General features: G+C 33.8%; 1 protein-coding gene across 2 annotated transcripts in view; it reads left to right on the top strand.

Annotated features, from left to right (window-relative positions):
- MAP3K7 (mitogen-activated protein kinase kinase kinase 7) overlaps positions 1 to 12623 on the top strand; it is a 68053-nt gene that overhangs the window by 37448 nt on the left and 17982 nt on the right. The window contains exons 10-13 of one of the 2 annotated variants that reach the window (XM_090279678.1): positions 696 to 826; positions 1474 to 1603; positions 4208 to 4288; positions 10330 to 10394. In XM_090279678.1, coding sequence (XP_090135804.1) covers positions 696 to 826; positions 1474 to 1603; positions 4208 to 4288; positions 10330 to 10394 — 407 coding nt within the window. The remainder of the gene's footprint in view (positions 1 to 695; positions 827 to 1473; positions 1604 to 4207; positions 4289 to 10329; positions 10395 to 12623) is intronic. The other variant, XM_090279679.1, reaches the window with a different exon arrangement.

Genomic DNA, 12623 nt, shown 5'->3' with positions numbered 1-12623 from the left:
GTTCTCATCTTTTTTGACTATCAGTAGCACTTGTTACAGTTCATTACACTCTACTTTTTACAGGACTTTCTTCAGTTGGTCTCCAGGATACCATACTAGCCTGGATTTTGTCTTACATCTCTGGCCACTATTCTGATGGTTTTCTATGCTGGTTATTTCTTATCTTCCCAGCCTATAAGTATTAGAGTTCCCATGGCTCAGTAATTTGGCCTCTTTGCTTATCTGTCTACACTCATTTCCTTGGTAATCTTACTTAATATAATGGCTTTATATACTATCTATTTGCCAATGTTTTGATCCATCCCAGACCTAAACTCCATATTCACATCCAACTACTTGAATTGTAATAACTCATACTTACCATTTTCCAAACTAACCTCTTGATACTCCCTTCAAACTCACTCCTACCATGATTTCCCCATCTTAATTAATAGCCACTTCTTCCACTAGTTGAGGCTAACAACCTTAAAGTCATCTTGGACTGTGAGAAGACTTCAGGCATTTTGGTTCCCTTTTTGCTCTATTGTTAAATTTTATTTAAAATGCATTTTGCGGGGGGCTATCTTGATTAGCTTAGAAAGTCTTGGTTATTTCTATTTATGTCTTACCAATTTAGAAAAGAATGTACATTGCGTATTGAATGAAGCATTTGTATTATCCCCAGTTTTTAATCATAAATGTTTCTGCTTTCCTAGGCTCATTCATGGACATCGCTTCTACAAATACCAGTAATAAAAGTGACACTAATATGGAGCAAGTTCCTTCCACAAATGATACTATTAAACGCTTAGAATCAAAATTATTGAAAAATCAGGCAAAACAACAGGTTTGTTTTCTAATTAAAAGTAAAATTATTTGGTTACCTTACCAAATGTCCTAATGTTACACCAACTGAAATGATTTGCCATCTTCCATTATATAAATTCTGAATGTTGTTCCTGAAACAGATAAACTTAGGAGTAGAGACATATAATGAGCACCTCCTTTAACCAAATTGTTTTCCCTTCTGATTGCTGCCTTTGCTAACCATGCATCTCCCTCCCTATAGTGATCCCTAACTTTAATGGTTGGTATTTTAAAATGTAAAATGGCTATTTCTTGGCTATACTACTCAGTTAAGGGAGTTGTCCTAAATCTGCCATTTCATGTTATTCAGATATATTATATTTTTGCTATTATTGGTTTAAAAATATTTTAAGGTATGGTTTTTATTTATCTTGCTGAAGCAGTTAGGTTAACTAATAATTCGGGTATTTAACTCCGAACTCCACAGACCACCATTTTCTAAAGGCCAGTATTGCAGCTTGCTCTCCTGTACCCCTATAGCTCCCTCTCCCTGAAAACTTGCCTTTTCTTTCAGAAAAAGAAAAGAACCTATAAGAATCCCAGTTAGTATTATTTCTTCTTCCAGGCTCTCTGGGATTTTAAATCTAAACAGTTTCAGTAATTCAAATTGACCTGTAATTTTAACAGAGTGAATCCGGCCGGTTAAGCTTGGGAGCTTCCCGTGGGAGCAGCGTAGAGAGCTTGCCCCCAACCTCCGAGGGCAAGAGGATGAGTGCCGACATGTCTGAAATAGAAGCCAGGATTGCTGCGACCACAGGTAAAAAAGAAATAAAAGTCTGAAAGGGAGTGAAAATGATAGTTTTAGTTGTTTCAGTAGTGGGCATATCAGGGCGTTTTGTGTCTTAAAATTTTTTAAAACAAGGAAGTAGATTTACAATGTACTTTCTAAGCTTCTAGTGTAATTTTTCTATTTCTCTCAAATTCCAAATAAGGAATATATGACATAAAATTAAACAAATGTAGTTCTTTCGCTGCAAACATGAGTGGAAAGTCTAAATGAGAAATTGAAATTTTACCAAAACCATAATGCTTTGGAAGTTTCTGAGTGATTCTACTAGAATTTTGTGCTGAACTCAAATAACAGCAAATATTTTGTTTTGAAATTAGAAAAAAAAAATATAGTCCAGAGGCACATGGCATGGCCTTACTGTCTGCTCCTCTTCCTGCCAGTGGCAAAGATAACTAAGTTGGCTGTGGTTAATGCTTTTAATTGTAAAAATAAAAGATCATGTTAATTTAATTTGGTCTTGAAAAAGCTAACGTTTAAATTCCATTTTATCAGTTCTTAAAGTGATTAATTATGGAAGGACTAGTCATGCAAAAATATTGTATGTCTTGTTACCTAACCTTGTTTTCTAACCAGGTTTCATTTTAGTAATGCTGGTGTAATTTGCTTTTTTTCCCAGTTCTCCCAGGGGTGGAGGGGAACTGGTTTTTAAAGTAAATACATTTCTGTTGTGAAAAATGTGGAAATATAAACAAAAAAGTAGTCTTTCATAATTGTTCCACTCAGAGATAAACACAACATTTTTTTTTTATTTACCTCTAGTCTCTTAACTGTATGTGTGTATATATGTATATTAGCATATATGTATTTTTAATTAGCTAACCGGGTTTTTTTTTTAGGTCTTTTGTCATTCATTTGTTTTTTGGGTTTTTTTTTTTTTTTTTTTTTTTTTTTTTTTTTTTCCTAAAATGAGTATTCTAATTTGTGTGGAGTTCTTTTCAAAAAGAAGTTGTCCAGAGGACCATCATACTATATTTCCCTTCAACTAATCATGATCACTGATTTTATTATTTAGTATTAGAATCAGGTTGATACAATATCCAAAATAACAGTGTCTTTAACACATAAACTGTTATTTTTCACACTTAAACAAATCTGGCTCCATTATCATTAAGCAACTGGATTCCTTCTGTACCTCTGTGCCACAATCCCTATTGTGTGGCTTCCATCCTCAAAGATACTTTGTACTCTAGATGGTTATTATAGTTCCAATCATCACATCCACACAATCCAGACAGCAGGAAGGAAAAATTAGGAAAAGGCAAAAGGGCACATGCCTAAGCTCTTCAAGGAGCTTCTCCAGAAGTTTCCCAGAACAACTTGCACATAAATGTTATTGGCCATAGTAATAGGGACAAATGGCTACACATGGCTCCAAGGAATAGAAGAACCTGTGATGTTTTATTTGGGAACATCGCTGTCCTGAGCAAAAGTAAGGGTTCTGTTGCTAAGAAAGAAGGGAAAAATAAGGATTGGCAGGGCACTAGCAGTCTCTGCCACACAGACTGGTCTTCAGAAACAGTCAAGTTGGTTGGAGGTCACAAGCCCACTGACAAGCTCTCCTGGTCTCTATGAATCGGAAGTGTGTCTGTGGAGGAAGGGAGTCTCACTGTAAAGTCAGACATATGTGGATATACCCTTACACTTTGGGGAATCTTTTCCAGTTCAGGGATATCATTCAAGGTGGACCTGCCAAATAGTGATTGTGACCCTAAAACAGAAAGTAGTGCTGTAATTATAATTTTATGTCTGTTAGTGTCAATTTTCTAGTCAGGTACTACTTTATAATTATTCTCTACAGAAGTGATATTTCACTAGGTTGAAGATAACCACACATTTAAATTACCCTATCCTTTTTTTCTGCCTAAATGTAGAACAGGTGCTATTGAACAGCCATCGAATTCAACACAATTCAGATTTTTTTTTAGTGCGATACCTTACTTTGAAAGGTTCATATTGTCCAGCTTTTCAGTACTATTCATGTTTAGTGGGAATGTATCCTAAACTTTGGAAGCCACAATAAATATTCAGTTTACCGGAAGTATGTATAAATATTTATAATTATAAAAGTCTATACATCTTATACTTTGATTCAATAATTATCACTTAATCAATGAATTTTACTTTATAGTACACTTCAGAAAACACCTAACTTGAACATATATACCTGTATTTTTGTAATTAGAACAAATATGGCAGCTTATTTCTTTTAACTCCTCTTTTCCTTCCCACATTCATCCTAGTAGTTTCACTTAGGTAGATTGTTTCTATGAACATGTTTGAATTTAGCTTCCTCATTACCCTGCAGCTTTGTTTGTCTCTGTCCATTTCGGGTTTTTTTTGTTGTTGTTTTTGTTTTTTCCTTTTGCTAATTAAAGCCAGTGTGTGAAACATTTGCTCCTTAATCCTGCCTTTTCTGAGCATGGATGAAAAGTCAGACAGTTCTGCATGCTCTTCTGCATGGAGTGTTATTAACATAACTATTTGAAAACTATTCTGTTTTTGTAATTTATTGTTTTCTGTGTTACTGTTTGTGGTTGTTTGCATGTATACTGTATATATGTGTTTTTGCAGCCTGTTCCAAGCCTAAACGGGGCCACCGTAAAACTGCTTCATTTGGCAACATTCTGGATGTCCCTGAGATCGTCATATCAGGTATCATAGACCACCTGAGTTGGTCTAATAACTGTGGAACCGGAATAATGATCCCTGGTACTTACAAAATGCTTCTTGCTCCAATTTTTATAGGACATGAAAATAGATACCTTGCATGCAGTAATTAGGGAGACAGATTGAAAACTATACATTTATCTACACTGAAGTGGGCTTGACAGGATACCTCAGATATCCAAAAATGAGGATAAAATAGAAGGCAAAGTAAACCTTTTCACAGAAGGGAGAATGCCAGCCCAGACTTTACCAACTTCCTCTCAGCTTTTAGGTGAGTAGATAAATTGAACCCAGACCTTTTTTGCACCCAGCAGAAAGAGGAAACAACTATTCATATTTAAAAATACTTGTTGTCCTTGGCTCCTTTTCTATCTTAGTCACTACTTTGGGGCTCCCTCTAAGCTTTCTATCCCGGCCTCTTTCTGTTGGTAGCAAGTGAAATATGAAGTTGAGAAAAGAGAGTCGCTAAATTCCATTTTGCCTTAACTTAGAAAATAGATGCAAAGTAAAATTAAATGAGATTTGCTGTTTTGCATGGTATCTTGTGTATTATCAGGAGAATCTTCTTGCAGGTTACTTGTTTTTATACCTAACTCACACATGGTACTTCAGTGTCTCAAATTGGTGAATTGCTTTTATTTTTTATGGTGATGGTTTTATAGATTGACTCTAAATCACCATTTCTGATAGAACGTTAAATGGCATGTGTGACCTTCAATATTGGTTAATATATGTTATCCAAATTATCATTTCTTTTTCCCTCAGCTTTAGGTTTCCCATTACCTCTTCCCCCAAAATTTTTACTAGAAAATATACAATTTTCCCACACACACTCATAGGTGTGCTTTGGTGGAATTCTCCAGTACTCTGTACTTTGCCTGTTAAATATGCTTTTAGCATATGATCGTGTTATAGTTGAAGACCTAGTGGTTGTTTTCTCCTCTAGTAAACTGGAAACTGAGGATAGATACAGTGTCTTTGTTATTTAGTGGGGTTTTTTTGTTTGTTTTTTTTTTAAGATTTTATTTATTTATTTTTAGAGAGAGGGAAAGACAGGGAGAAAGAGAGGAAAGGAAACATCAATGTACGAGAGAAACGTCGATTGGTTGCCTCTCTAATTCCCCCAGCCGGGAACCTGGCCCGAAACCCAAGCATATGCCATGACTGGTAATCGAACGGGTGACCTTTCGATTTACAGGATAATGTTCAACTCACTGAGCCACACCAGTCAGGGCCTTTATTTAGTATTGACTGTATCAGCACTATCCGGTCAATGCCTCATACATAGTTTTTAATAGATATGTTTCTGTTAAACAAATGAACAAACTATTATTGAGGTCCGGTGGCCAGGAACTAGTATACGTATAAAATCTGTATAAATTATAAATATGTATAAAATATAAGTTATACAATTTCTAATGGCCATTTTGTATATACAAAACCATTTTATATTAATTTCTTTTTCTGGTTATCAAAGTAGTTTGTATTATTACATCATCACTATTGCTCTTTAGAGAACAGAATTAACCTATTTCTTACATAGTAATTTTACTTATTGAGTTAGGGGCTACCTTCAAAGTCAACAAGTACTTGAGATCATTTTACTTTTATGCTAAAAGGTACTACATTTAAGGGAATAATATTCTAACCAAGTGGCAATATCTTAATGCACACATTGCCGAGCTATGGTAATATTATTTTGAGGGAATCAGGAAAATTTAAGCAAAGGTAGTGTACTCTTAATCCAGGTCTTATGGGTAGACATTGAGAACACACACACACACACACACACACACACACACACACGTACAAGATGAGGGAGAGAAGAGAAAGTAATAGTCTCAGTGGTTTTCAGTCAGGGTGAATTTGCCCCCCAGCAGATATTTGGCAATGTCTAGAAACATTTTTGGTTGTCACAACTGACAGTTGCTGCTGGCATGTAGTAGGCAGAAGCCAGGGATACTGCTAAACATCCTACACTGTCCCAGACTTCCTCCCAAAGCCAAGAATTGTCCAGTCTAAAATGTCAACAGTGCTAATCCTAAGAAACCCTGGTTAGATAGATGCTCTGTGTGTCCTATAAAGTAGTTTAAAGTACATCATCTTAATTGATCTTCATAACAGCCTTATAAGTAGGGTTATCAGGTAAAACTATGTATTGGATAGCTATTTTACAGATGAAGAACTTAGATCTGATGATGAGTGTTTTTACCATAGTCACACAGCCGGGATTCTAACCTAAATCTTTTGACTCCAAATCACATCCATTTGCTCCTCTTCTGTTTCAGTCAGAGAAGAGTAATTAATTTTGCTTTGCTCCTCTTTATAATTTGCATTAAAGAGAACTCTTCAGTCAGAAGACCCTCTTTATGACATTGGATCCTTATGGATTCAGGAAACCTTAATTCTACACTTAATTACCAGAGCAACAATGCTGTTCGAATGGAAGTAGTATTCAGTAATACATTTCATTAAATATCCTTAGTGTTTTTTCCCCCAAATAGTCAACACTAACCTATCAGTTTCACTTTTAGTAAAAGAATGCAAGCACTGGAATGGAAAAAATTAGACATGAAAGCCAAACATTAATTTGGTAATAGGTTGTATTTTACAGTTAAAAATACAAATATAACCCATGCTTTGAGAATATCTCTCCTATCTTACTTGGACATATTAATTATAAAGGAGGATGGTATTTATTCTCCTAATTTCTTAATACCTCCCAGAATTTTTTCCTTAAAGTCAATTTCCCACAAGTTCTGTGTTATTACCAGATATTTCTTTGATATATCTAAACTGATAATACATTGGGTCCCAGTTGTAAGCATTTTTTAAAATATACCTATATTTTTTATTTTATCTGGTATGGATAGGTATTATAGTTTCAGTAACACTTCCTTTGGCCAAATGCAATATACTGAGTCTAATGTTAAAACGAACTGACTTCTTAAATAAGATTTAAATAAGAGCATTTCTTTAGGCATCACAAACAAAATTTACGTGTACTTACTGACGGAGTATAAATGTATTTTTAAGTGTCTGTTGCTCCTGGCACTTTTAAATTTTAATTTTTTTAAAATATACACTATTACTCAAAAGAAGTTTTTAAATTTTTTTACTACTGACACTATTACAGATGTACTCCTTTTATCCCCATTGCCCACCTTTGTCCAACCCCTCTCCACCCTTCTCCTGGCCTTCACACTAGTCTGTCCATGGGTCAAAATAATTTTTTTTTAAATATATGTTTAAAACAACTGAACTGCCTACACTTAGTCATAGGTAAACAAATTCAAATCTTGCTTTTTTTTGTTTGATCTTCAACACTGTTATAGACTATGTCATCATTCATGAGGAAGAGCAAACAACCTTAGCCATTGGCTAACGATAGTATTTATCAATTTACTAGTCTCTTGGGTCAGGTAATAATGGACCTTTAATACCTCAAGACTTCCTGTGTATGATCAGACAATTTTTATACCTCTTCTACAATGACTCTGGCTCTGAATAAGTATTAGTAAAGGAATATAAAATTTGTGGCAGCCTAAGAATATATATTTTAAAATTACATATTCGGTTTACTGTAAACAGTAATATAATACTATAGAGTAAAGTGCTGTTCAGGTTTTTTAAATCTTACATATTTTACACATGAAGAGCACATTGTCACACAATTTTTAATATTCAAAACTTATGCATCTCAGAATTTTTAACATTTTAATTAAGAGATGTCTCCAAGAAAATGTGTTGGTTTTTACTTGAGAGTCTTAAGAAGTTTGGAAAACAGATAAATCAGAGTAGTTAAAGTAAGGAAAACTATGAGCTTGCTTAAATTAAAAAAAAAAAAAAACCGCAGGAGTGACTGAGACCTAAGCCAACTCTGATATCTTTCAAATACCAGCTCAGGAAATCAGTTGTACTTAAAAGCACAGCCTTTTGAAGAGATGGATTCTGTTTCTGTGACATTATTGTAAAAACAACTGAATTGACCTATAAGCTAACATTTGAACCACCCTTTCTTTTATAGGAGTTGGGGGTAGGGTAGCCTAGGGATATAGTGTATTTCTTTTGTTGCTCTTACTCAGAAAAGTGTTTTTTTTAATACTATTTGTTTTCTACCATAAGTCATGAAAAGTGCCAGAATTCATTACAGACTTGAATACTAAGGACATCATTTCAGGTTTCAGATTTCTTGATCAGGCATCTTGCCCCTCTTTTCTACTTTTTTCCTTTTATACTACCATGTGTAACATAGGTATGCACGTATCAAGGAACCATAAAAAAATGTAAAATAAGTGAGTTTCTAAATTAGTATTTAGTTGCAAAGAAAATCAGAGTCAATTTAAACTTGCTAAGAACACACCCAATAATTTTCATGTTTAATAATAGGTGTTTGATTTTTTTTTTACATTCATATTTCTAAATTATGACCTGAAACTTAATATTGGAGCAACAAGTATCTGTTGATTGCAGTCCTTTTTTGCTTTGTCTGAACTATTTGCCAGATGGTTTCTGCCATGGTTATGCTAATTAAAATGCATTGCTTAATATTGCTTGCTTTGGCTCATGCTGTAGCTTAAAGATTTTTCATTTTATGGCATTTGTTAACTGTCAGCTCTTCTTTAGCCTACTTTAAGTTTTTACTGCTCTTTTCTCTCACCCCCACCTAGATGTGAGTTTGTTTTTGTTGTTATTGCAATGGTGATGTAATGATTTTTGCTAGGTGGTTCCCCAGATTCACAAATGTTGCTTATCTGAAAAGAGAATTCCAGACACTTTGACAAGCCTGTCTCATGTAAGCTAATTTTAGAATGATTGTGTTGAATGAAATGTGCCTAAAATGGCTTATTAGTCATTAGTAGTGGAGATCCTTTTTGTCCTCCGGAAACAATGGTAGTTAAAAATTTTCCCAAAAGTACCTTAGTGTACCTGATTCAGTAAATGTGCAGTTTGTTATGTTAGTTTGTAATCAAAGTTGGAACTTAGAATAAAACGAAATTTGTATTACATTTTTGAGTTACAGTTATACAAAGAATTATAAAATTAAAGTAGAAAAGGGTGATGATGTTTTATGCTTTCAAGGGTGGCTATAAATTTCACTTTCTGTATTCATTACACATATTATTGCCTCAAACATTATTGTAAGGTCCTTTTAGTTTATGTGCAGATATAATAATGGAGTCACATGAATTAAGATGCTAAATTATATTGCTGATCAGTTTAAAATAAGATAGTTAAGATGGCAATTAAATTTTAAGGATGAATTCTGCCTGCTAATCAGGCCACAACTATTAGAGTACATGTTCCTGGGCTGCCTGCTAGTTGAGAAATTACATAATAAAGTTTTCAGAGTCAAAAAGAATTTTGAGTATTGTGTCAGCTGTTATTTGTAATATTTTGGTGTTTCCTTTTAGACAGCTGAACTCTCATCTTAGAAAATACTGTATAAACATCTCTATTCCCAAATAAAAGTGCTTATTAATTCATTCTCTTTTGCTGAAGACTTAAATTTGTAGAATTCTTTTGTAAACTGATATTTAAACTATTACAGCATAGAAGTTTCTAAAGCTCAAGCATCCTTTCAGGCCCTGAAATGAACAAGGTACTGCTGTTGGTTAAAGCCAGTCATGTCTTACAACCTGATAGCTGTCTTGCTGTAGAAGCTGTAACGTAAGGCCCTTGAAATAGATGCCGTCATCAGTCCCATCCCCCACGCATTCATCTATTTAAATACGTGACAGAAGATGGTGGGAGTGAGTGCAGCAGCTATTCGTGTGGGAGGAGTGGTTATTGCATTGGGACATACTTCCTTGTGGGTCGGCAACTTTTGGGTTAAAACACTGCAGCTGTTTCTCTTCCTTTTTTTACATCTTTTTCTTTTTCTTTTTTATAACAAACCACTTTTTTTCACAAACGTTTTATATAGATCCAAGAAGCAACAAAGTCCAACATCCTACTGTAGCAATTACATCCTTATTGTCTGTGTGACTGGATTTCAGTATTTTACTTTCTTTATTTTTTAAAAGGCAACGGACAGCCAAGACGTAGGTCCATCCAAGACTTGACTATTACTGGAACAGAACCTGGTCAGGTAAGACTTAACATTTGAATTATCAGTCTTTGAAGAAGAATAATGGACAGGAATAAAAAATTAACTGTAAGATGTATACTCTGCAAAATTATTCTATGAATTGACCTAAAATTGTGATAGAGAGGCTTATTTGCACTTGAAGTTCTTAGGGAAAAAAATCTACATGCCATTATTAATTAAACCTGAAGGATAATTTAGGAAAGGTTGCTTAATTCAGTAGTGTCTGTGCATGTTACATGGTTTTTATATATGCTTTAATAAGGAAGTATTCAGTTTTGTCATTATCATCGTCCTCTAAAGGGAATCATTAAATATTTCCCTAATAAAATGTCATTTCTCTGAAATCATGTAAGACACTGACATACCTGGAGGATTATTAACATCTTTTTTTAAATTTGTCACATTCACTGGATTTATATTTTTATAAAATAATCTTAAGATAGTATTTACTAAGCAGATGGGTAATCTCTAGAATGGCTTCTATCCCAGTGGTTAAGATTTTCATTCTTCATCTTTATATTTCTGGATGCTCTGCTAAACTCCCCTTATCTCTTTATTACTGCTTTTTTGTAGATGATCCAGGCAGTGCCATAAGTAAGCCAATTCTAACTAGTACAGAGTTTTAACCCACTGAGTAAAGTTGCAGCTCAGTCATTGCTCTTCCATCTCTTAGATTGATAAACTTAACATGTATAATATATATCTTATGTATGTCATATTCTTAAAATTAATGGGAACTAATTATGAGGTGTTTGTTCATTTCAGTTGTGCAGAAATAAATTTTGAGTACAGTATGCATCTAGAGTAATGAAATATCACATTATGGCCCATATTCATATAAAATTATAAGATTATATATTATAAACAATGTGATTTAATTTTTGATAAAATGTATGAGTACTGTTTATCCTAGAAAGATATCTTATTATTTCATTTTCATGACATAATTTAAATTTTGGAGATTCTTTGTAGTCAATAAAAAATATTTCTCATAATGCCTATATACCTACTCATACACACAGATATACACATAGATAAAATAAATATATACATACACATCAATTTATTGTATATTTTTATGCTATTAAGTGACCCTAGACCTTGATTTTATTTAATAGCAGTGTTTTCAGTATATCTGCTTTTGTGAGACTCCAGAACTTTTGAATGAAGCTTCCCACTTTTCACCTCTTCAGATATTTAAAGTATTAATCAGGGCATTTAGTAACATAGTTTAACATATCTGGTATTTGCTTTGATTCCTTAAAGGCTTGATGAGCTCAGCCTTTTTAACTCTTTACTATTGCCATTGATATTCCAGTTATGAGAAACTCTAGCCAAGTGTTCTCCCATTGACTAGGAATGAGAAGCTTGCCCTAAGACAGTTCAGAAGCATCTGCTAGTACGAATGCTTTTCTATGTACTCTAATAAAGGCATTGCTATAATTCAGGACTGACCTCACCATACAAAGCCTTACTTATTTCCTCACAATTTCTATGTTACTTGAGATTATGATTGTTACCCTTCTCATTTACAGTATCTTCAAGTAGCAAAACACCGGAACTGAGGCAGACTGTGGTTGTAGGAGAGTTATTTGTATGAGTTGTCATGGATTACTCCAAAAGATTTGGCGTGAGGGGGAGTTTGATATGGCAGTGAGATGTGTTCTAAAATAAGTGATACATAGCTTATGTATAGCCAGTTTTTAAAATTGATTCACTCGTTCAGCACTACTTAAGAATTTCTAATATCCAGTTTGGAATGAGAATGGCAAACAGTAACCCTAATGTACTATGAAAACATTTTCCCCTGAAAATGTTATGATAATTGAACATTAAATAATTTATATTACTCATGAAAATAATATTCATTATTCAAAGAAGAAAAGTATGCACAATATGGATTTTCAAAATTGAAGGTATAGTTCTTTTTAAAGTCTAGCTAAGCAATGATTAAACATATGCACAGGGTTTGTTTGTTTGCTTGTTTACTTGTTTGTTATGGCTATGGAGATGAAGGAAGAAGATGAAGGAAATAATTTGTCCACCTAGTACAATCATCAGAGGAAGAGAGAGAACTTTAATAAAGCTTAACATTCCATCTCACAGGGGAAAGTAAACTAACCAGAGTATATTTTTTGGCTCTTGGATCAAGACTGATCTTAATAAAATCACTTAGACTTTCCACCTATCAACTAAAATTAAATTAGTTGTTTTTATACTGCCATTTCT

Source organism: Furipterus horrens, unplaced genomic scaffold (genome assembly GCF_987537825.1).
Source record: "Furipterus horrens unplaced genomic scaffold, mFurHor1.1.pri manual_scaffold_6, whole genome shotgun sequence".
In the NCBI taxonomy this organism is placed as follows: domain Eukaryota; kingdom Metazoa; phylum Chordata; class Mammalia; order Chiroptera; family Furipteridae; genus Furipterus; species Furipterus horrens.
The sequence above is the reverse complement of the archived record's forward strand: the minus strand, read 5'-3'. Positions and strand labels throughout refer to the sequence as shown.